General features: G+C 41.3%; 1 protein-coding gene across 13 annotated transcripts in view; it reads right to left on the reverse strand.

Annotated features, from left to right (window-relative positions):
- The window catches only part of LTBP1 (latent transforming growth factor beta binding protein 1), a 194,301-nt gene that overhangs the window by 12,477 nt on the left and 159,028 nt on the right, over positions 1-22,796 (reverse strand). For all 13 annotated transcript variants that reach the window (XM_079969437.1, XM_079969432.1, XM_079969440.1 and 10 more), the window contains 5 exons: positions 17,353-17,535; positions 16,169-16,255; positions 12,006-12,134; positions 8,697-8,837; positions 7,638-7,808 (listed from right to left, as the gene is read on the reverse strand). In XM_079969437.1, the coding sequence (XP_079825563.1) occupies positions 7,638-7,808; positions 8,697-8,837; positions 12,006-12,134; positions 16,169-16,255; positions 17,353-17,535 (711 nt within the window). The remainder of the gene's footprint in view (positions 1-7,637; positions 7,809-8,696; positions 8,838-12,005; positions 12,135-16,168; positions 16,256-17,352; positions 17,536-22,796) is intronic.

Raw genomic sequence — 22,796 nt, forward strand, 5'->3', positions numbered from 1 at the left:
GTAGCTATTTTAGCAGAAAATCCCTGGTTTTAAATATTTTTAAAACTATTCCTTAATAACCCAAGTTTTAACTGCCTTAATGAATGCTAAACATACTAACTAGATAATATGCCCCATTAAACTCAGGGAGGAAATTTACTTCTGAGTAAACATGCTTAGGATTGCTCTCCCACTTGCTTTTTGGGGTCCATAAGGAACTAGTTGATGCAGATGGTGCTGTGGGTTAAACCACAGAGCCTAGGACTTGCCAATCAGAAGGTCGGCAGTTCGAATCCCCACGACGGGGTGAGCTCCTGTTGCTCGGTCCCTGCTCCTGCCAACCTAGCAGTTCGAAAGCACGTCAAAGTGCAAGTAGATAAATAGGTACCACTCCGGCAGGAAGGTAAACGGTGTTTCCATGCGCTGCTCTGGTTTGCCAGAAGCAGCTTAGTCATGCTGGCCACATGACCCGGAAGCTGTACGCCGGCTCCCTCGGCCAATAAAGCGAGATGAGTGCCGCAACCCCAGAGTCGGTCACGACTGGACCTAATGGTCAGGGGTCCCTTTACCTTTAAGGAACTAGTTTGCTCTCATGAAAACCCAAAAGTATGAAACATGCACAGCTTCTGATACAGAAGCTGGAAATTTCCCTGTTCTAAAGAAAGAATTCCACCTTCCCTTCCCCGCTTTATTTTTTTGAAATCTGTGACTTGATTTTGTTGAAGAGGCCAAAGACCTACACACTTAACCATGTTATGTCCAATTTGCACATGTTGTTCAGAGGCAGTCAAACCACAGCCATGGAGAAATTTCTCATTCGATGAAGGCTGGAACCCAGTCGCTACCTCCTAGGAACTGATTGTGCAATATATTCCCACTCCAGTCTCCCTTTCTCTATGCAAGGAACTGTCTCAACTTCCAATTTCACGGTCACACGGGGGGGGGGGGGGGAACAGCGGGAGAGAGAAGCGGAACTGAATGTATGGATGGTGGGCAGCTCCAATAGTCTCTTCCCACCTATTTCTTATGTATCATCTGCCACTTCATAGGCATTTCACAACAATCCAAGTTTAAGACACAGGCCTGCCATCATGGGCTCTGGCTTCTGCGATTTCATCAGGCATTGCCCATACACTTTTAACGTTACCTTTTCAGATGTAAGGATTGTAATCTTTGCAGCCACAAAGCAAAACAGGCTGTCAGTGCGTTACTGGGCCAGGTTCAAGGTTCTTGTGCTAATTCACAAAGCCCTAAACAATCTGGGCCCACTGTGTCCCACTTTGATCTCTGAGATCCTCTGATGGGGCCTTCGCTAGGGACTGAGCTTTTAGTGTAGCAGGTCTTGCCCTGTGCAACTCTTTGGAAGAATCATCCTAGCATTCTTGTAGTCATCGCCTAAAAACAGTGTTCTGTTGACAGGCCTTTGAAATGTGAATTTTCTTTAAACTACCCAGTATTTATAGTTTTGTGTCCCGTTCCCCCCCCCCAATATTTTATTGATGTTTTCATTGTTGCTGTAACTTTTGTATGGCTACAACGACACTGAATTATATAAATATTTAAATAACTATATAAGCAAAGCCCTACTCACTAGAGATGAAGGCTATAATAATCCTAAACCCTACAGACCTGGGAGTAAATTCAATCCGTTGAATTCAATCCTACTTATCTCTAAGCACACATGTTGTAAGATTGAGATGTTAGAATTGTTGTTATTATTATTATTATTATTATTATTATTATTAAAAATAAGAGGTGAGGTTCTAAAGAAGCTGCATTTTGTACCTCTATCTCATTTTGCACTCTTGTGGAATTATGGCATCTTCACAGCTAAGGAAGTATGCGTCATATGCTATGGAAAAATCATGTCCATATTTTTATCATTGTTAGTTGAATGTGATAGCCATGACTAATAATCTTTTGGAAGTTTGGATATATCTTGCGAGTCTGGGTTAGAAGGAAGACTTGAAACCTAACTCCAAGTATTTTGTGCCAGTATTTCAGCCTACAGCACTGTCATGAGTTTGCAGTTTCAGAAGTGTGTCAGATGGCACCTCTCATTCCAATTATTTATATGGTTTAAATCATCTGCCAACCTCTCACTCACTATTTATGTGAATGTATGTTTTGTCTTAATATGAATCAGAAACACCCCCCCCATCTCTTTTATGATTGCTGGGAGTTTTACCTTCTCTTCATCCCCACATAAATCAATCATCCTGATAATATTTTCATAGAATTGTAGAGTTTCAGATATTCTTTTCTTCAGGTTATTGATTTGCTTTCCACTGCTACAACTTTAAAATGCAGACTGTCAAAATATCCCCAGAATGAAATGCACACAAAAATTTGAAGCCAGCTTCAAAAGTAGGTTATTCTAACTATTTTGGAAAAAGACAGACAATAGTAACCTTACTCAGAGTCACAATGTGGATTTTTAAATGTGCATCGCTTGCATCTCTGAGTACAAGAAAATTCTGATTTAAAAACCAACTGCACAGCACAGAAACAGAAAACAGCATGTTCTTTGGTAAAAGCAGAAATGTGTTGCTACGAGCACAACATAATCATCTAAATACTCTGTTTCCCCTGTTTTCTGTAACCATATGTTCAATATATTTATGGAAATAAACATGAAGTTCCAGTAGTAAATCAGGCCCCATCAATATATAAATCTAAGATTGTAATATGGCGTAAGTCCAGTTTTCCCAGACAGGACTTGAACCTATGACCTACTGGTTGAGAGGTGTGAAAGTTTCCTCCTGGGCCAACATAATCACTTCTTATGTTCTTAAACACTAAACCTTGAAGGGCAAATGATTCTTTCATACACAATTCAGTTCTGGTTTTCTTGGGAAATTTCCCCAAAATGGTAAATGTTTTTAAGGTGTAGACTGCAGATATATAAGCTAATTACCTACTGAGCCCCTGCATTCCACTGTACTGCATTCTGAATCACATGGAAAACTACAGGCAACCAAAAATGAAACAAGAACATTAATTGCTTAGCATCCACTTGTAGTTCACAATCGAAATTGGGGCAAGTTGTGTTTGTTCTATTTATCTATCCATAAACACCACATATTACTTATATAAAATTTTGAAGTGTAATCCACAGATCCTATGTGCCAATGTAACATGCCACCCCTGTGCCAGCAAACCAGGACAGCTAGGGAATGCATACAGGATCTGTGGTACCATGTGGGTTCTGTCCTGGGTTATTTTAGTTCAGTGTAGTTCAGTGCAGTGCACCAACTAAAATTTGGCTTAGTGTATCATCTGAACCCTCCTTAACAGTGACCTGTTGCCAAAAACCAAATCTTGGCTGCAGTTTGTGATTAAGGAGGAGAGTGCTTAACATGATCCTGAGTTTGGATGGCATGCAAAGCCAAACTTTGGCTTAGCTGCTGGACCACACTGAGCTAAAAGAACCAAGGAAGAGCAAAGTGGCTGTGATCACCACCTTGGGAGCCAGCACTTTCCTCCATTTGCTTAGCACCATATGCAAATGCAGCCCTTGTTTTAAAAATGATGTGTGTCTTTTGTCCCACTTGTCCTTCCATTCAGCCACTTATGGAGGTCAGTTAGAAGTAACAGGGCAGCACTCCCCCTCCAGATACAGGTTGTCAGTTATGATGATGATGATGATTTGAATTTATATACTGCCCTACACTCAGTTATGATTTTGCTAGATTGCCTGACATTTCTTTTTATGGAATAGGTCAAGGAGCAGCTCAAGCAGAAGCAGAAGCAGAAGCAGAAGTAGTAGTAGAATTTGGATTTGATATCCCACTTTATCACTACCCTAAGGAGTCTCAATGGAGCAGGAACCGGCAAGCCACTCCAGTATTCCTGCCAAGAAAACTCCATGGACAGAAGACAGGAGTGCCTGGCGTGCTCTGGTCCATGGGGTCACGAAGAGTCGGACACGACTAAACGACAACAACAAAAGGAGTCTCAAAGTGGCTAACAATCTCCTCTTCCCTTTCTCCCGCAAAACTAACACTCTGTGAGGTGAGTGAGGCTGAGAGACTTCAGAGAAGTGTGACTAGCCCAAGGTCGTGCAGCAGCTGCATGTGAAGGAGCGGAGACGTGAACCCAGTTCACCAGATTATGAGTCTACCACTCTTAACCGCTACACCACACTGGTGGGAGTTGGAGGTGCTGCATTACAGGAGTACAAGGAGATGGCTGCTCATCTCCATGGCTTTGGGGCTGTGGGGTCCATTCTGTCTCCTATGCTATTTAGCATCTATATGAAATCATTGGGAGCCATCATCCAGGGATTTGGAGCATGGTGTCCCCCGTGTGTTGGTAACACTCAGCTCTGTATCTCCATTCCATCAGAATAAGGAGAGGCTCTGAAAGTGCTGGACAGTCGTCCGAAAGCAGTGATGTACTGGATGAAGGTCAATAAAATAAGGCTGAATTCTGATAAGATGGAAGTGTTGTGGGTGGGTGGTTCCCATATCCACTCATCAGATGTATAATTTTCAATGGGAGGAGTTGCATTCCCTCTGAAGTGTGGGAGTACTCTGGGATTTCAAGTCATCACTAAAGCCTTCTGTGGCTAGGAGAGCTTATGCCCATGTTAGGCTGATGAACTAGCTAAGGCTTTTCCTGGACCAGGAGAGCCTGGTCTCAGTTCTCCATACTCTCTTGCATAAACTACTGTAATGCATTATATGTGGGGCTGATATATAAACTGAATAAATAACAACAACATAAACAATAGGCTACAACAGCGATGCATTAACGTGCTTTTTGATACAAGAATCAGTCCTGGAAAACAATGTTCCTTTCTAAAATAAAAAATACCACCATCTACTTTAACTGACACAAATTTACAGAAAATACCAGCCGTCCTGCTTGAGATGAAATGAAAGAGAGGTGGTGTTTTTTTTTACAGTTCATTATTAAAACATCTGATTCACACAGAATCCGCTGATCGTTGGAAATTCAAGTGACTTCCAATAAACAACCTCAGCTTTGCTTGATTTCAAACACTGTGATGTGGTAGCTGGCAAGCGATGCCTGAAGCTGAGTTTTGACAATAGAATCTAAATAATCAATCAAAAATGTAAAACTCATAAAAGGCCATGAAGGAATTCCTTCCAATGGAAAATGTTTTGTTGCATTAAATACGGAGTTTTTATTAGGAAAATGTTTTAAAATCTTCTAGCCAGCCGCAGTATCGAAACCAGAAGCCACGCATGCACCATATTCTTGTTTGGATTTTTATAACACCCCATTTCCACCTCCCACCTGGCCCATCCTGGCAACACTCAGTGAAACTGAAAACACAGCTTGCTGGATTGTGTGGAGAAAAGTTGCTGGAATGTGTTTTTTGTTGTTGTTTTTGTTTTAAAGGACAAATCAGCTTAAAATAGGGCAGATGACTGAGACTTTATAGATTAGGAGAAGTCAATATTGTGCCCTTCAGATGCTGTTAGATTAACACTCCCATCAGTCTTAACCATTTGCCATGCTGGCTGAAGCTGATGGGAGATGGAGTCAAACAAACATCTGGGAGTACCATGATGGCTACATCCGTCTTCCATATGAGAGTCTTAAATTGAAGATCTCAGTGAACGCCATGAATAAGGGCACCTACGCACAACAGAGACAATTAGAAGCAGGAAATGAATAATTATATAACATGCCGAAGCTCTGCAGGGCATACAATAGCTATTCATCTGATCTGCCATGGAAAACAACTTCCTTCCCTTAAACTCTTCCTTAAGGAGCCAGAGAAAGCAGGAAACAAATTCAGTATACATTTGCCGTTTTAACTCGATGGGCAGTTTGCAGAAGATGGATTTCAGAGGGGTTATTTAAATTACCGAAAGGTTAGCCACATATTAGCCAAATATTTGCAGCACTCTCTAAAAGCATGATGTTATGCCAACAATGCAGCAGCATTCTATAAAGAAATGGGCTAGCACAAAGATTTCTAATATTTCAAGAAAATATTAGAGGAAAATATTACCAAGGACAAAAATGTCTTATACAGATCTGGCTTTGGCATTCCAACCCTATGCAGGCTTACTCAGAATTAAGTCTCACAGAGTTCAATGGGGCTAATTGCCTAGGATAAGGATGGGGAACTTGTGGCTCACTGTATGTTGCTTGACTCCCACTCCAATCAGCCCCATCCAGCATGGTCAGTAGTCAGGGGGGATGGAAACTGCAGTCCAGCAACATCTGGTAGGCACCATGTTGACTACCTCCACTTTAGAAAATATCACTACAGTGGTACCTCGGGTTACATACGCTTCAGGGTACAGACTCCGCTAACCCAGAAATAGTACCTTGGGCTAAGAACTTTGCTTCAGGATGAGAACAGAAATCGCACGGCGGCAGCGGGAGGCGCCATTAGCTAAAGTGGTGCTTCAGGTTAAGAACAGTTTCAGGTTAAGAACAGACCTCCAGAACGGATTAAGTACTTAACCCGAGGTACCACTGTATACATCTCTGTATTATCCCACCATTATGTTATTTAGTGTTGGAGAATATGCTTTATTACATATACTGCCTTTACTCCTCCCTCTCAGAAGCTAAAATATTGGCAACCACCACAACGTTAGGTGAGTTCACATATTCACACCACTAGAATCAATCACCATGTTGTAAGTCTCTATGGATTTGTTGTCACAACTCAAAACAGTTTATAAAATTTATTATATGAGAAAATATTACCACCCATAGGGTGACAATTCCCCACCACTCTCCTGTGGGTTAGTCGTGTTTTTAAATGCAGCCTTACATGGTAAAACTGACATACTATTACAGAAAATGCATCATTCATTTTCAGTTGTAGGATTTCCCATGGATTTATTAAAGTTTTACCACATGAGACAGAAAGGAGTAACTTTACAGAACGCTGAAGGAATGGTACCCTATTGAAATGAATCATATAAACTCACATTGGCTTGGGTTCCATAGAAGACGCAAAGTGACTCAGTGCACTTCCAGACTATTACTTCTTTTTGGGGGGGGAGGGGGGTCAATCACACCCTGGCAAGTTCTGGCTGTGCAATTAAAGATGATTTGGAGTTCTTGCGAAACAAACCCACTTCCCCCAAAGACCAGACTTTCCAATGAGGAAAGTGAAAAGAAAACGGACAGAAAAGTGTGGGATAATGCCTGCTTTGATGCAACATCGGCTGCATAGGCACCATACATTCAAAGCACATCTAAAGCACCCCCTAGAGAATCATGGGAACTGGAGTTTACCCCTCACAGAGCCACAATTCCCAGCACCCTGGACCAAGTACAGTTCACATGATTTTCGGAGTGGGGAAGAGAAGGGATATGCTTTAAATGCCTGGTGTGAATGCAGTCAATTGTCTAGCTTCCCTGTAAACAAATCAGAGTGAACATGCATTAAACAGCCAACATCATCTAACCTCTACACAAATAAATTAGGCTGAATGCTGATGAAACAGATTGCCTGGAAGAGACCTCCATAGCAGTTTTCACAGGTTCAAAGAATGTGTGGGGAACATGTGGAAAGGGTGCAGCGCCAGACACACCAATGTTACCCCTTGTGTCCCTGTCTTTCCTGCAGTGAAGTGGGCAGATCCAAAGAGGGAATATACAGTTTCTGTGAATGATTTGTCATGAAAAATTCCTCAGGTCACTAGGAGATGCCTTACCTGAGTCCTTCATAGGGCACAGGGCACACTGCATGCCCCACGCCTCCCCGTATAAACAACAGCACTCCGTGTAAGTGGTTTGCTTTCCAACAAGAGGCCGGCTACAAACAAAATCATCACTCAGATGTTGCCAGCAAAGATCCTGGTAGACATCCGTTTCTTCAGTTTGTTCTGAAGCAGAAGGCAGAGAAACGTGATCAGTACGACGCCTGCACTGTGTTAAAAGAAAAATCAGTACAGCCCACCGTGTTCAAGACTTACATTGCAAGAGCTCCATTTTCCTGAAAATAAAGAGATCATTTTTCTAATGTTGTGCACAAAAAACGCCCCCTGCTAACAATGTAATTTAAATCAGTTCAGAACATAAGTGACTGTTCTATCCTAAATCCTGTCTCAGACACTGGCCAATTCCAGATGCTTCAGGTGAAATCTACCCAGCAGCACTGGAAAGCCACAGACCATAAAGGAGGAGCCTGTGCTAAAGCTCCACCTCATGCCAAGCTTAACCCAGTTTTAAACAAGAAAACAAAAGGGCTAATGCTAGTGTAGAGAGGAACCATAGCTTGGGCTCTTCCTCATGATCAGAAAAGCTTGGAGGACATGAACCAAACCAAACCTCTGCCTGGACATTGAGGTCCAGGGCCGAGGGCCTTCTGGCGGTTCCCTCGCTGCGAGAAGCAAAGTTACAGGGAACCTGGCAGAGGGCCTTCTCGGTAGTGGCACCTGCCCTGTGGAATGCCCTCCCACCAGATGTCAAAGAGAAAAATAACTACCAAACTTTTAGAAGACATCTGAAGGCAGCCCTGTTTAGGGAAGCTTTTAATGTTTAATAGGTTATTGTATTTTAGTGTTTTGTTGGAAGCCGCCCAGAGTGGCTGGAGAAATCCAGCCAGATGGGCGGGTATAAATAATAAATTATTATAAATTATAATTATAATTATAATTTTCTAGAAAGGAATCAGTGGAACAGTTTAAAGATAACCCTATTCAATCCTGCCTGATTGTGGTTTTTACTTGTTCTTGAACCTCTTCACTTGCAATGCATGCAATAAGGCATACCACTAGACTCTGCCGGTCTGATGCATCGCTTTTCTGTGGAATCCAGAACCATTGGGTGTGTACAGAAACAGCTGTAAGATCCTTCAGTGTTGACGCACTGGCCATCGATGCAACTGTTGGGGTCTTGACATTCATCCGTATCTTTTAAAAATGAAAATGAAGAACATAGCAAACAAATTATCAGTGTCTTGCAATCCAGCTTAGGAAATAAAGCATTTTCATTGTGGAAAATAACTGATTTTGCAGTGCACTCTCTCTTAAATTTAACATATATCTAAATCAGGACTGGCAAGAGCCCAAAGGAAGGAACCATGAAACAGAGAACATCTTCCTTGTCTTCTTCATGCACTAATCATTCACAGGCTAGAAAGCTGCTGAACACAATAGATTGTGTTGCTCTGATCTATTGGCAAGCAGGTTTCGGACAAACTCCACCCACGTTCTTTTTGTAGACAACAGGAGGCTTCTCACCACAGTGTATCAAAAGCTGCCCCATCTTTGCAAAAATACAGAAACCGACTTGCTATTTCTCAGCTCTATCCCTGTCTACTCATTTTACAGAGAAGCAACTTTAAAGGAAATATAAATGGCTTTACATCAGGAAAGTAAAGTTCTTTGGGCCCAAGGTGATTGAGTCTCTTACTGTGGTTTCCTTTCATTACATTATTCCACACATAATGGTTTTCTGTTTAAACTGCTAAAGTGAAGGTCGTGACTAGGAATAATTTCAGTCAAATGGCAAAAGTGAATTAGTAGGCAGTTCAGTAGACTGGAAGAACATTTATGATCATCAAGAGTGTGAATTACTATTCCATATTGCATATCAACTACTGGTGGGGTGTGTGTTTTTTTGGTGGGGGGAAGAATAATCGTGCTTTAAAAATACCTATTTCCTCAAATTGATCTTTAAAAAAAACAACCCCCAAAAAACCAAGCAACATTTGCCATAGATGAGTCCAATAATGTCCTCATGTATAAAGAACAGAGGGCTAGGCTATACATAGCTCTTGTAGAGATGTACAGATAGGTAGAATAATGTCCATGTAAAACCAGTTAGAAACTAAGGATATGCTGAGTTCCCAAAGGATTAGCAACTTGCTTCAAACTCTGCCAGTTTCTTGGCACTCTTGCCAAGATTTTAGAGCTGTGCACAAATGGTCTGCCAAAAATATCTACTCTATTTGTGGCCAGAAAAATTTTGGCTAGGGGATTGGGAGAAGGATTCCATCATTTTTTTTTCCAGGGGCAGGAGAAATCCCCCAAAAGCTTCTCAAGGGTGATGCTCTCCATGAGCAATAGCAGACCTTATATATATGTATATGTGTATATGTGTATACATGTGTATATGTGTATACATATATATATATATGTGTGTGTGTGTGTGTGTGTGTAAGTGGTAGAAGCAACAATTGTGCTGGCAACATAGTCACATTTTGTATATTTCACAGTGTCCTGGACCTAATGTCTTTCTTGGGCATTGCAGGGGTGAAATGGTGCCCCCTCCCCACAAACAAAGAAATAAAACAATGAAGAATATTTGGAGAAAATTCTGCAAGTGGCCTTTTTCTTTTAAGTGGGTGAAAGAAAGAAAAATCTCAGAAATGCCCTGACGATGAAGATGTATTCCAAGAAATTCTGCCTCATCTCTACAAGACCTGTGTGTTTCCTAAGAACCAATGGTGCCTGGTCCATCAGGGCAAATAGGACCCTGCCCTGCCAGCTTCACCAGCCACCGCCTGCCTTCTTAGGGTAGCACTGGATGCCTCCTGCCTCCTTCTTAGTCTCAGGGTTGCTCTTGAAGAACTAAGCAGGGAGGAGGATGGGAAGAATTCATGGGCCTCAAGGGCTCCACCAACTGTTGGCCTCTTTACCTTGTCCCCTACCAGCTCCAGTGGGCACTAGCTACCACTGCTAAGAATGTAAGATGAGTTGTGATGGAACAGAACAGCATTCTGTTTCCCAGAGTGGCCAACAGATCCCACTTGGAAGTTTACATGCTGCACATGATGGCACCAGTTCTACCCCTGATGTCCTTTCCCAACAACTGGTACTCATGAGATATATTCTTTCTGAACCTCCAGGTGGCATATAGCAACTATGACTAGCAGCCAGTGATAGACCTCTCCTCCACAAATTTGTCCAACCCTTTAAAAAAGCCTGTGTTAGTGGCGAACACTGCATCTTCTGGCACAGTATTCCAGAACTCTGCTCTGTGTAGAGAAGGCTCAGCGAGAAACCTACCAAAGTAAGGCGACGTGCCACTGCTGCATTTCTGACTGTGGATATATGATAGTCAATGGCAGGGAAACTCACTACCTGGCAGCTGCTGAGCAGCAACCTAAGGGGAGGGGAGATCTACACCATGGAAAATAGATATGCCTGGGAGGCGGGGAGTAGTTGCGAATACATACATTGGGCTTTAAATTGTGTTCTAGTTTATTAATGAATTTGCTACAGTTGTTTTTCACAGGGTAATGCCTGAAGGCACATGAAACCACCGCCTAGGTGAAGCTATGCAGGTTTGGGTCTGGTCAGTGCCTGGATGGGTGACTGCCATGGAACTACATGAGCACCACTTTTGATTCTGTGATGGAAGAAAGGTGGGATTATAAATGTATTAACAAAATAAAAGGAATTTCTTTGGGAGCTGCTGAGAGGAAATGGGTTATAAGTCCCTGCTTTCTGCGCTGCATGCTTGGAACTGCCTTCCAGTGCACTGACATGCCACCACCTTTTTACTGCCTCCAAATCCCTCCTTAAACTTTACCTTTTCCATGAAGCCTATGACACAACCTACTAGTTCCTATGTCACAGGGTAATTCACCCTGCTAAACTTGCAACTGAAGAAATCACACATTGTTTTGCTCTTTGCTCCTGATTCCACTTCCCTCCTTTTCTTCTGTATCAAATTTTAGCTTGTATGCTTTTGGGGGCAGACACCATAAAGTGCCACAAACTCTAGTGGCACTATACAAAAATAAAGAAACAAACAATTGGAGAGAGGAGAAACATCTAAATGAGAAACATCAATGTGAACTGGATTGCACCCAGATATGAAGCCAGAGCAATTTCTGCAACCACAACTACATTCCTTCCAGCCACTGCAATCAAGCAAATTGCTCCTAGTCATATACAGCCCAATATACAAAGTACTCAGGCACTGTTTCGAAGGATTACATGGAGAAAATAATCAGCCAGCTTTCATGTGTGAATAATTTGTAAGAGCAAGCAAGAATTAAAATCTCATTCCCCAGTGATGGTTGGCAAATGTAGAGAGTAAGGAGACATGGTAACAGTTTGCATACTTACCAAAGCACTGAAGTTTTACAGGATCATAGTATGTGCCTTGTTTGCAGTAACACTCATAGCCTGGCTGGGTGTTTAAACAGAAGCCGTTCTTACATATTTCTTGCCCAAAGAGCTGACATTCATCAGCATCTGTGGAAAAATGATAATGGCATGAATAGTTGGAAGTCCATCATGGCCATTTCAGTTGAATATGAATTTTTAGTCTATCTTGCCAGGATACTTACACACAGAGGAACAAAAAGAGGAGTTGCAGCCATGAAGAATGGAGAAAACTTTGATTCTACCATTTGATTCTACCATTTATCAGCCAAAATATTTAACTAGAGGCGTAGCAGGGAGTAAAGTACTTTTAATAAAGCTACTGCTGGGATAAACTGCATTTTCTTCAAGGAAAAGAAACGATCTGGAAGGCATAATCCCTCTTTGAACTATTACTAACTAGTCAGGGTAAGCTGCATTGTTAAAAAGAAAATCATGAGCTACAATAGATCATTCCAGAGGAAGATTTGGAACAGTACCTGAACTCTTGCCCAATTCACTAGAAAGTTTACACACAATCTGGGTGTGGCTTTGCACAATCCTGCCCCTGGAATCTATGTGCATAGACCCTATTTTAACATTACATCCCATGCTTGAATGCCAGGCAGACTTAGTGGAGCAGGCATGCATGGAAGGGGCAGTCAAGGGAAAAGGGCTCAAAATCAGGCACCCTCACAGATGAGCAGACTATGTGTTTTAAGCCCATTGAGAGGGTACATAGGAAATACATTTAACAGCTAACATAACTATGTACTGTTAAATCATAAGCAGCTCCAATTCAGATGGCTCTACAGAAGGGGTAGCTTTGATGCTTACTCAAGCATGTGATATATATATATATATATATATATATATATATATATATATATATATATATATATATATAAGCTTTGGTAAACATGGCTTGAATTTCAGAACAGTGCTGAAGCCTGTATGGAACTACACAATATTTTGATATATTGTGAATTGCCTTCAGATTTCAAGTTTTAACAACAACAATAACTGTGCCTTCACTTTATCATGCAATAACCATTTCCTGATCTTTTGTGTATTTTGAGATTTACAGTTGTAGCTATAGGTGCACCCAGTTGCATAGGTATGTGCCAAATATTGAGAGAATGTTTAGCTTCAGTGATACAACAGATTCTCTCCCCCACCCCACCCCCGGTTAGTGCTCATGGCTTGGGCTAACGTAAAACTGCGGCTGCCATCAACATATGTACATCTTTTCATACAACGTCAGGCACATTGCTATTTATTTAGCAAGTATACACTAATCACACTTAACTAGTCTGAGCGTGCTCTGCTTTAACTGTAACACTGAGACTGCACACACAATCTTATTTCCATGTGTGATCAAAGTTGTGATCCATGAGCTGCTTTTCAAGAGCATTGTTGCTGATGCCAGTGTGACTTCTCTGAAGTTAGTGCTCTAAGGAGGGCTGCCTTCGCCAAGTACTTCACCATACCTTCACCCTCAGTAACTACTTTCATGCTCTCTGCTTATGTTGGCTAAGGGAACACCCTGATTTTGTGCCCCTTTTTCTTGCTCCTGTGTTGTGTCTGATTTAAAATCCTGCTGAGAATTAACGATTTGTTTTTGGCGCCTGCTCTGGAGATTCCAGCGATGGTGGCTTCCTCCACACAGGCATAACTATAAATTTTGCTGCATAGAGTTCTGAAGGTACTTATCACTCTGGTATCTGGGGGCTTTTTGACATAACTTAAACTGACAGACAGACATTTCCACAAACTTAAGAGAAAATTGCTCTGCAGCCGAAATGTCCTGCACAAAAGAAAGCTCATACTTAGCAGACAGCATGCAAAATGAATATTAGTGGTTTAAATCACATTTTATAGGAAAATATACTTTTGGCACATAAAACTTTAGTTCTATTAATTATTTCATATCCATTTTTTTGCTGGATTTGGAATTCGTTTCTTTTCCTAGCCTTGTTTCTTTCCCCAAGTATTTATTGTACTATTTCCTCAAAATCAGGCTAGGGTCACTCAAGGCAAATACAAACTAGGTCAAATCACTCAGGTGTGAGCCCATTGCCCTGAATGGAATTGTTCTCCATTTATATCATGGCAACAATAGATGCTATGCCAAGAAAGGAATGTTTTGTATCTGCTGAACAGCTCTAAAAGGTAAAAATCCTAAAATACTGACTGCTCCAGAAAGGATGAATTGGCTATGCAAATATTTTTGCAGCCACTCTTCCAGAAATGGAGCAGCTTTTAAAGAAAAGAAATTATATGAAAACTTGACACCCATACTACCAAAATAAGGACTTTAAAAAAGAACATATATTTGAAGAATAGCACATCCAGGCTAGTTGAAGCTGAATGATATAGCTGAAAGGGGAAATGGAGAATTCTAAACAGAACCAAAGATACTCATGCTAATAAAGAAATGCAGGTGAAAACAAAGAGGAAAATGGGAATGGAATTTCTGGATGACCTGATTAAACAGTCCAACTGGTTCCAGCTGGAGCAGTGGAAGGTTGGCCTGTTCATATCATCAGAATTTAAAATAAATTTTCCTCAGCACCAAACCAGCACCACATCACATGCTATCACAAACCTTTTAGTCTTATTATATGGGAGTTGCAGGCAGATACTTCTGACTAGACATGAATAGGTTGCTGCTATAACTGTAATCACCTATTCCATGGAACAAGGAGTTCAGTTTCTTTGAATTCACTTAAGACTGCAATCCTAAAAACACTTATCTAGAGGTAGATCTCATTGAAATCAAAGGGACTTACTTCCAAGTAGTCATGCACAGGATTGTACTGTTACAGTTTAGGACAGGCTTCCTCAAACTCGGTCCTCCAGATGTTTTTGGCCTACAACTCCCATGATCCCTAGCTAGCAGGACCAGTGGTCAGGGATGATGGGAACTGTAGTCTCAAAACATCTGGAGGGCCGAGGTTGAGGAAGCCTGGTTTAGGATGAGGGTGCCAGAACATTTGTTAACCTACAAGTCATCTATAGCAAGGTCCAACGCCCACTGACTTTCATAGGAACTGTAGCCTAACACCTAGCTTTCAGCTGCTGTTTGTACATCATTTGCATCTTTGCAAGGTAAAGGTAAAGGGACCCCTGACAATTAGGTCCAGTCGTGACCGACTCTGGGGTTGAAGCGCTCATCTCGCTATATTGGCCAAGGGAGCCAGCGTACAGCTTCTGGGTCATGTGGCCAGCATGACTAAGCCGCTTCTGGCGAACCAGAGCAGCGCACAGAAACGGCATTTACCTTCTCACCGGAGCGGTACCTATTTATCTACTTGCACTTTGACGAGGTTTCAAACTGCTGGTTGGCAGGAGCAGGGACCAAGCAACAGGAGCTCACCCCGTTGCGGGGATTCGAACCGCCGACCTTCTGATCAGCAAGTCCTAGGCTCTGTGGTTTAACCCACAGCGCCACCCACGTGCAAGCCCACTCCTAAATCTCACTAAAGTCAGAGGTCAAGCCCCCCTTCAGTATATGCTCTTTTCAAAGTATTTTTCAAATGTTATTTAAGGTTCAGATGAGGAAGCTGCCTTATAGCAAGCCAGAACAACTGAACCATCTGGCTCAGTACCATCTACATTGAATTGCAGTAGCTCTCTAGGTTTTCAGACAGGGGTCTCTCCCATCTCTTCCTGGATATGCTGGGGATTGAACCCTGGATCTTTTGAATGCAAAGCATGTGCTCTACCAACTGAGGGCACAGCCCTTCCCACTCAGGAAGAAGGAAACAGGAAGGCTTCAATTGTCCACCAGCAGCCCAGTCTGACTGGCTATATGACAACCATGATGGCATTGGGCTCCCTGTCTGATCCCTAGCCAGCTGGTACCACACAGTGAAGAAACCCTTTCAAATACAAAATGAATTTGCAGCAGTGAAAGGAAGCAATGGTCATAAATAGAAGTGACAAAGTGCAATGTAGAAATTGATTGTAGGTGTTTCCACCTATTCCCACCCAAAGGAGAATTTTTTTGTAAAATCAAACAAACAAACCTCATAAACATTTGGCAGACCGCTACACCAAAACAGACTTTAAATGAGCTCTGGTATCTTTTAGGAATGCTGAAACACTAATATATAATTCAAATCTGTATAACTGGAGCTGACCTTTGTAGTTCTGTGTAACAGCTCCGTAAGATGAATCTTCAGAGGGTATGTATCCTTTCCCTTCGGGGCACAGTTCAGTAAACTCAGCTAGCAGGAAGATAAACCAAGAATCCAATTAGAAATGTATTCAAGCATCACAGTGTGAAACAAAACAGATGCAATATCTTAAAACAGCACTCTAATGTTCTAATGCATGATTTCTCATTTTATAAGTTTTCCTTTCTCATATTACGCATTTTTAGGGGGGGAAATGGACAATGATATTCAGCTATGGCCATGGCTCATAAGACTGGTAAATGTTCCAGAGCAACTATGAAAAGATTCTTTTTAAAAGATGCATGCAGAATTTTTGTGATTCTGTTGGCTAAAAAGTGGTGCCCCAAATAAACAAGAGGCATCATATAAATATAATGATAAAGCATGGAACTTAAAGCATATCTTGAGTAGAAATCCTGATTATTGATGTCCAGATAAGTGACCACTGAAGCAAAGAAATCTAATAGGAAACTTTAACTCCCTGTGTAATACAGTAAACCAGCAATTGATGAGCATCTAATTTGTGTACATTCAGCTTAACATGCATGGCAAAAAAGGGGGGTCAGAAACGGGGTGGAGTGCTGGGAAAAATGACTTTGGCCATCCCACCCACCATTGAATTCAATGTGTTCTGACTATACACAATTTTGGCTTTAGGTGCAGTCCTTGGAATGCAACCCCTGCATAAATTGTGGGCTTACTGTACAAAGGAACTGAATGAATCCACTGTAGACATATTCTTTGATGCCAAATGAAACAGGAAAGCAGAACACACTCCTTTATAACTAATAGTTCAACTCTATGCTTGCTTAATCAAAAATGCCAAAGAATCCAATGAGGATTAAGTCCAACATGGCTTGCATAAAGTATTACACTCTAAGATTGCAGTTCTCCCATTTACTTGGGAGAAAGCCCCACTTAAAACAGTGGCAGAAGAAGTGTGCATGCACACGAAAGCTCATACCAAGAACTAACTTAGTTGGTCTTTAAGGTGCTACTGGAAAGAATTTTTTTATTTTTTTTTAAACAGTGGGATTTACTTCTGAATAAACATACATAGGATTGCATAGTCAAATAGGCAAAAGCTACTGATCCACATTATGGTGCTATGAATAGCAACTACCAGTGAATGGGAAATGATCACTTACGACTTCCAAGCACAGGACATGGGAATATTTCACAGTTATCACCCCAGCCGGCACCCAAAGTACAGCAGCATTCTTGTTTCGTAACATTGGATGTTAGTACATTATCGCAAAAATTTGCATCATTTAGATTGTAGTAGCATTCCTTCTTTTCATCTGCCATTTCTTTTGTATCTACTGGTAAATCTAAACACAAACAGTGAAAGATACAATGTCATACAGCAAAAGCAAATTCAGAAATAAATTATATATTCTTGCCGCCTATCATGTAATATTTGGTGGTTTCTATGGGCTTTCCAGGCTGTGGGATTGTACTCTCTCACCCCAGTCCCTCCCATTTCTTTGTGTGAATTTCCTCTCTGATTTTTTTTCCTGCGAGCCTTATTTGTGGCTACATCTGCATTTACATTAATCACACTCAGCAGATGCTAACCAGGTTCCCTATTCATCAGGATATGCAAAATGACTTCATTGCCTGATTTCAAATCGTGATGAAGAGGAAACCCTGGTTAGAGAGAACTGTGGCTAATGTTGGTGCTGTGATTATACAGAGAAATATCATAGTTATGCCCTTAAACTTCTCTAATTAATGTCCATGGGATTTGATGCAAGAATATTCATGTCCCCAGTCCTTATAATACATCGCTGATATACAATCCTTAAGAAAAGATACAACAGATAAGATTATACCATTTTGCCATTAGACCATTAAACACCATTGAACCCACATATTGGAAGCTTACTGACCCAATTTTTCCTAGAAGCTTGTACACACACCTTACTTCTTCATATTGCTTATTTGCTTTTTAGTGAGAATTGTTAAGCATGTTAATCTGAATAACACAGAGCAAAAGTTCCTCATAGTTGTAAATTATAGGGGGCCACTAGGGGCGCATTGGAAGATGGCTGACAATACCATCTCTCCGACCCACACGGGGTAATTAAGAGGCTGTTATGGGAGTAGCAGCCTCCCTTGTTGCCCCAAGGGAATGGGGAACACTGCCCTTGCCTGCTGTGCCCATAAATCACCCCCAAATTCGAAAGAAGGGGGTGAGGGCACTAGGCAGAATGCCCCCATGTGGACCTTGGCTCTCCTGAACGCTGTCTCTGATCGCTAGCTGCAGCAATTTGGAATAATTAATTACAAAAGAAGCAAATGCACATATTTTAAGTGAGGAAGGGGAGTGAAGTCTGCTAATTTAAGTGACCTCTGCGAAAGAAGACGACAGGTTGGAGAAACAGTAATATTTTACGATGAAGATACACCAAAGGCTGGATATGTCGGCAACGGGACTGAATGGGGGGGGGGCGGGACCTTTTTTACTTTCCTTTTATGTGATTTACTAAGAACCCCTCTGTCAGGGGACTGACATCGGAGCCAGAAGTGGAGGCAGAGCTCCCAAGCGATGCCGGAGAAGGGCCAAGCAGAGAGAGAGGGAACTTATCGGCTGGGGAAGGAAATCAGCGTAACACCAGGGATAAAGGGGGGTGGTTGGGGGAATAAGAGAGGGGTCTCCAGGACTCTTCGCTGGAGACCAGCGGGGAGAGCACACCTCCTCTGCCCACACCCACCCTGCGCAGAAGACTTCCGCGCAGGGAAAGTAGGTGTAGACTTAGCATCAAAGAGCTTTTGTGCTGGAAGAAGTTTAAGAAATGCCCACTGACGGATTCTGCTAGCGACTGAACAGCCACGAAGTGAAGGGCTGTCCAGTCAGGAAAGGTTTAACCAGGCTAACTAGCCAGGCATGGTGGCAACTTACGCACGAGCAACCCCCATACATTCATTACACCCTCCTCATTAGAACCGTCGGTTGAACTGACCCAAGCAGGATGATTAAGGTCTGTGTGGAGATAAACTTTAACCAAAAGTATGCTTTATGGAGATCGAGAAGCAATAAGAGCTTTTGGAATGGCGCAGCAATTAATTCAGAGTCGCCATCTTGCCAAAGGATTTATAGCCAGGAGGAGGAACGGACTTGTTTTCAGACTGCATTTCTGGTGAATCTCCTCAGAGGTTTTGAGAAAGGAGGCAGATTGGTGAAGATTAATGACGCTAAGACTGTTTTGATGTATGGAAGTGATGTTATATGGAAAACGTCTGGATATGGCTACTGGATTAAAAAAATAATATCCACGCAGGATTACAAACTGTTTTAACCAGCTTGTGGAACTATCAGACGTCACAAAGAGAAAGGAAAAATATATGAAAATAACAACAAGAGATGTGGAAAAACAATAAGAAAGGACTGGACAGTACTCTGAACATCATATGGTTAGATTTGTGGACATTAAAACAGCAGCAAGAAGCAAGAAGTTGATTGGATCCCCTTCGGAACTTGAAATATGGGTACCCCCAACAAAAATTTAAAATTCGGCTGTGTAATTTGGAATTTATGTAATTTGGTTTGATTTGATGTGATTGGTCAGTTAATAAAAATTTATTCTTAAAAAAACATAGTTGTAAATTATAAGATACCCACACGAAGGCGTTCAGCCATGTCCAGATTGTGGAGAGGTGCAATTAGAAATTTATTGCCTTAAATTGTAATCTGCCTTATTGTGTTCAAAATATTCTACAGTTATGATGAATAAAATAGTTGTTTAAGCAGGATATATATATTAACATGCAATGCAGTTGTTACCAAACACTTAACATTTTTCTTTTCTCTCTTCAGAAGAATGCATGCTTGCGTCAGAGGACACAAACAAACTGTCATACAGAGCTATTCAAATTTAGCACACCAACACACTGATTTCTCTTTGATATTTTGCCAAGGTCAATGTGTGCTATGAGGAAACACCCAGCTGAGTGCTATTTTATCTTTGTTAGTCTAGTCTGTGGTCTCTCCTCATCAGATAATTACAGTTTTCTATAACATGAAGTACAGTGGTTTTGTGGTATTCCTCAGCCCAATAAGAACCAAACGAAGACTATCATGTGTCACAGAAATCTAGCTGAAGTAAATTGGTTCTCCCAAGGTGAGAGGAGGCTCAGTACCTTAGTCACCATAGTACACATTTTCATTGGACACAGGCCATATGTTGAGGTGAACTAGAGCCAGAATCTTGAAGAGCAAAAAACTATCCAAACCCTTCCTTCCCACTCTTTAAACCACAACAGTTTCCAAGGAAAGGAGAGCCAAAAACCAGCCCAAGAGGAATGAGAAACAAACTCCTTGTTGCAAAATCAACAGGGTCTAGGGGCACCTAACAAATTTATTGGGATACGACCTTCCGTGGGCCAGATCCCACTTATTTAATCAGATGAAATATATAAAAAAATTGTCCAGTAGCACCTTAGAGACCAACTAATTTTGTTCTTGGTATAAGCTTTCGTGTGCATGCACACTGCTTCAGAAGTGTTTACGCACACAAAAGCTCATACCAAGAACAAACTTAGCTGGTCTCTAAGGTGCTACTGGACAATCTTTTTATTTTTTCCGACTACGTCAGACCAACATGGCTACCTACCTGAATCTTTAATCAGATGAATTAAATAAGTCATTTAAATGGGTGAATATATGTACTCTGAGCAGAGAGATGATTATTTCTTTTTGATTTACTAACAAAAAGTGCAAACATAACAAAGGGGGGGACCCCCCAAACATAGCTCAAAGTATTACGTATTGTATGAGATAGCTGTACTGTGCAGAGTATGAATTAATGCAGAATCTAATCAGTGTGGGTGTGACTCTGTTGGTTTTGCTGCAATAGACTAGCAAGGTTACTCCTCTGGAATTTGAAACTCTTTGTGACTATTTAATCCTATTTTATACTTGATATTTCAGTTCTTCCTCCCATTATGTGCCCAGAACTTTTTTTAAAATAAAGCTGTTTACACAGCTGTGACTGAGAGTTAGGCAGGCAAGCATTGTGAATGTTTGGAAATTGAACGAGACACAAAACTTTTCTTTAAAAAAACAACCCAGAAATGTACAAAGACTCATCTTGGTTTACACATGATTCTTCTCCTATGTTATTAACCACTTAATATATACGTCTGAAAGTAGATTGCTTCAGGAAAGTACATTTGGAAGATACACCTGCAAGTCTCCTTTTGAACAGGTGGATACTATGGAATGTGTGTTGCTTTACTTCAGAATGTGATAGCAGCATCTATTCTTAGAGTTGGGAGAAGGTTCATAAATCACAAACCTTAGAACAGGCTTTCTCAACCTCTGCCCTTCAGATGTTTTGAGACTACAATTCCCATCATCCCTGACCACTGATCCTGCTAGCTAGGGATCATGGGAGTTGTAGGCCAAAAAAAACATCTGGAGGGCTGAGGTTGAGGAAGCCTGCCTTAGAATATCAGTGCCTGATAGTGAGAAGCAGAAGATCACTTAATAGAGGGCAAAGGATAGTCGAGGTGCAAAGAAACACCTTCCTAAGGCATGTTGAGACCTTTGAATCCTGCAGCCGAAGGGCTTTGGTGTGAATTTCACTGTCATTGCTAATGAAGAATTTAGACTTCTCTGAGAACTTTTGGAAGTTTTCTATTTTTTAAACTGAGAAGTGTGTGTTCTCAGTTGGCTCTAAGTGACAGATCCTAGGAGCTGAGTGATACAGATTCCATACAGTAAACAAAGGAACATCTTGAAAAGCTGGTGACTAGACTCTACAAAACAGTCTGTCTGAGGAGCCTGGACTCCCTTTTTCAGTGAGGGATTGTGCTGTTTTACTGATAAATCTCTTGATCTGCTCAAGGGCAGGTGGGAGATCCAGTATAGCAGGCATGTTATAACTTGATTACTCTAAGGCCAACATTGATCAGGTTGGCAGTGCAGTTGGCTTGGCCTCCACACTGGAAGTGCAAGACTTAGAAAAGTCTCATATGTTGGATTTGTAATTTGGGGTCTAAATCAACAGGGCTATCCTCTTCTCACCTGCTTTTGGTGAAATGAATCTAAGGTCTTTCTTAAAAACTATCATTTTAATGAAGCAGTTTGACCTTGTTGTTTATCTGCTGAGGGTAACATCATCAAAACAGATACACCAGAAATCACTACCAGGCAGGTTGCCCAAGCACAGCCTGCCCGCACCTTTAGCCATACATATTCCATTAGGAATAACCTTGAAAAGCACTTCAGTTATTTTTGCTTCCAGCTAATAAAATAAAGTTTAAATTACAACCTCAAGAAACAGTTAATTACTTTCAAATTAAGTCTTAATGAATGCTTTCTTATTCTGGGGTGCAGGAAAGAGAATGTGCTGCTGTTTAAACACGTCACTGATTAATTAATTTTTAACACTAGATTTCCTATTAGTCACATATCTGCCCTCAAAAATGGGAGTCAAATGGTCAGACTGTGACAAGATCCTTTTAGAACGCAGTAATCTGATAATTTCCTGCCAGGTAAAGCAGAAACAGAAGAAAATCCCTTGGTCCCCAGTGTAAAGATAAGTGTGAACACGTGGCATTCTATAAAGACCTTAAATATATTTTA

This window comes from Podarcis cretensis (assembly GCF_951804945.1).
Source record: "Podarcis cretensis genome assembly, chromosome: 3".
Classification (NCBI taxonomy): Eukaryota; Metazoa; Chordata; class Lepidosauria; order Squamata; family Lacertidae; genus Podarcis; species Podarcis cretensis.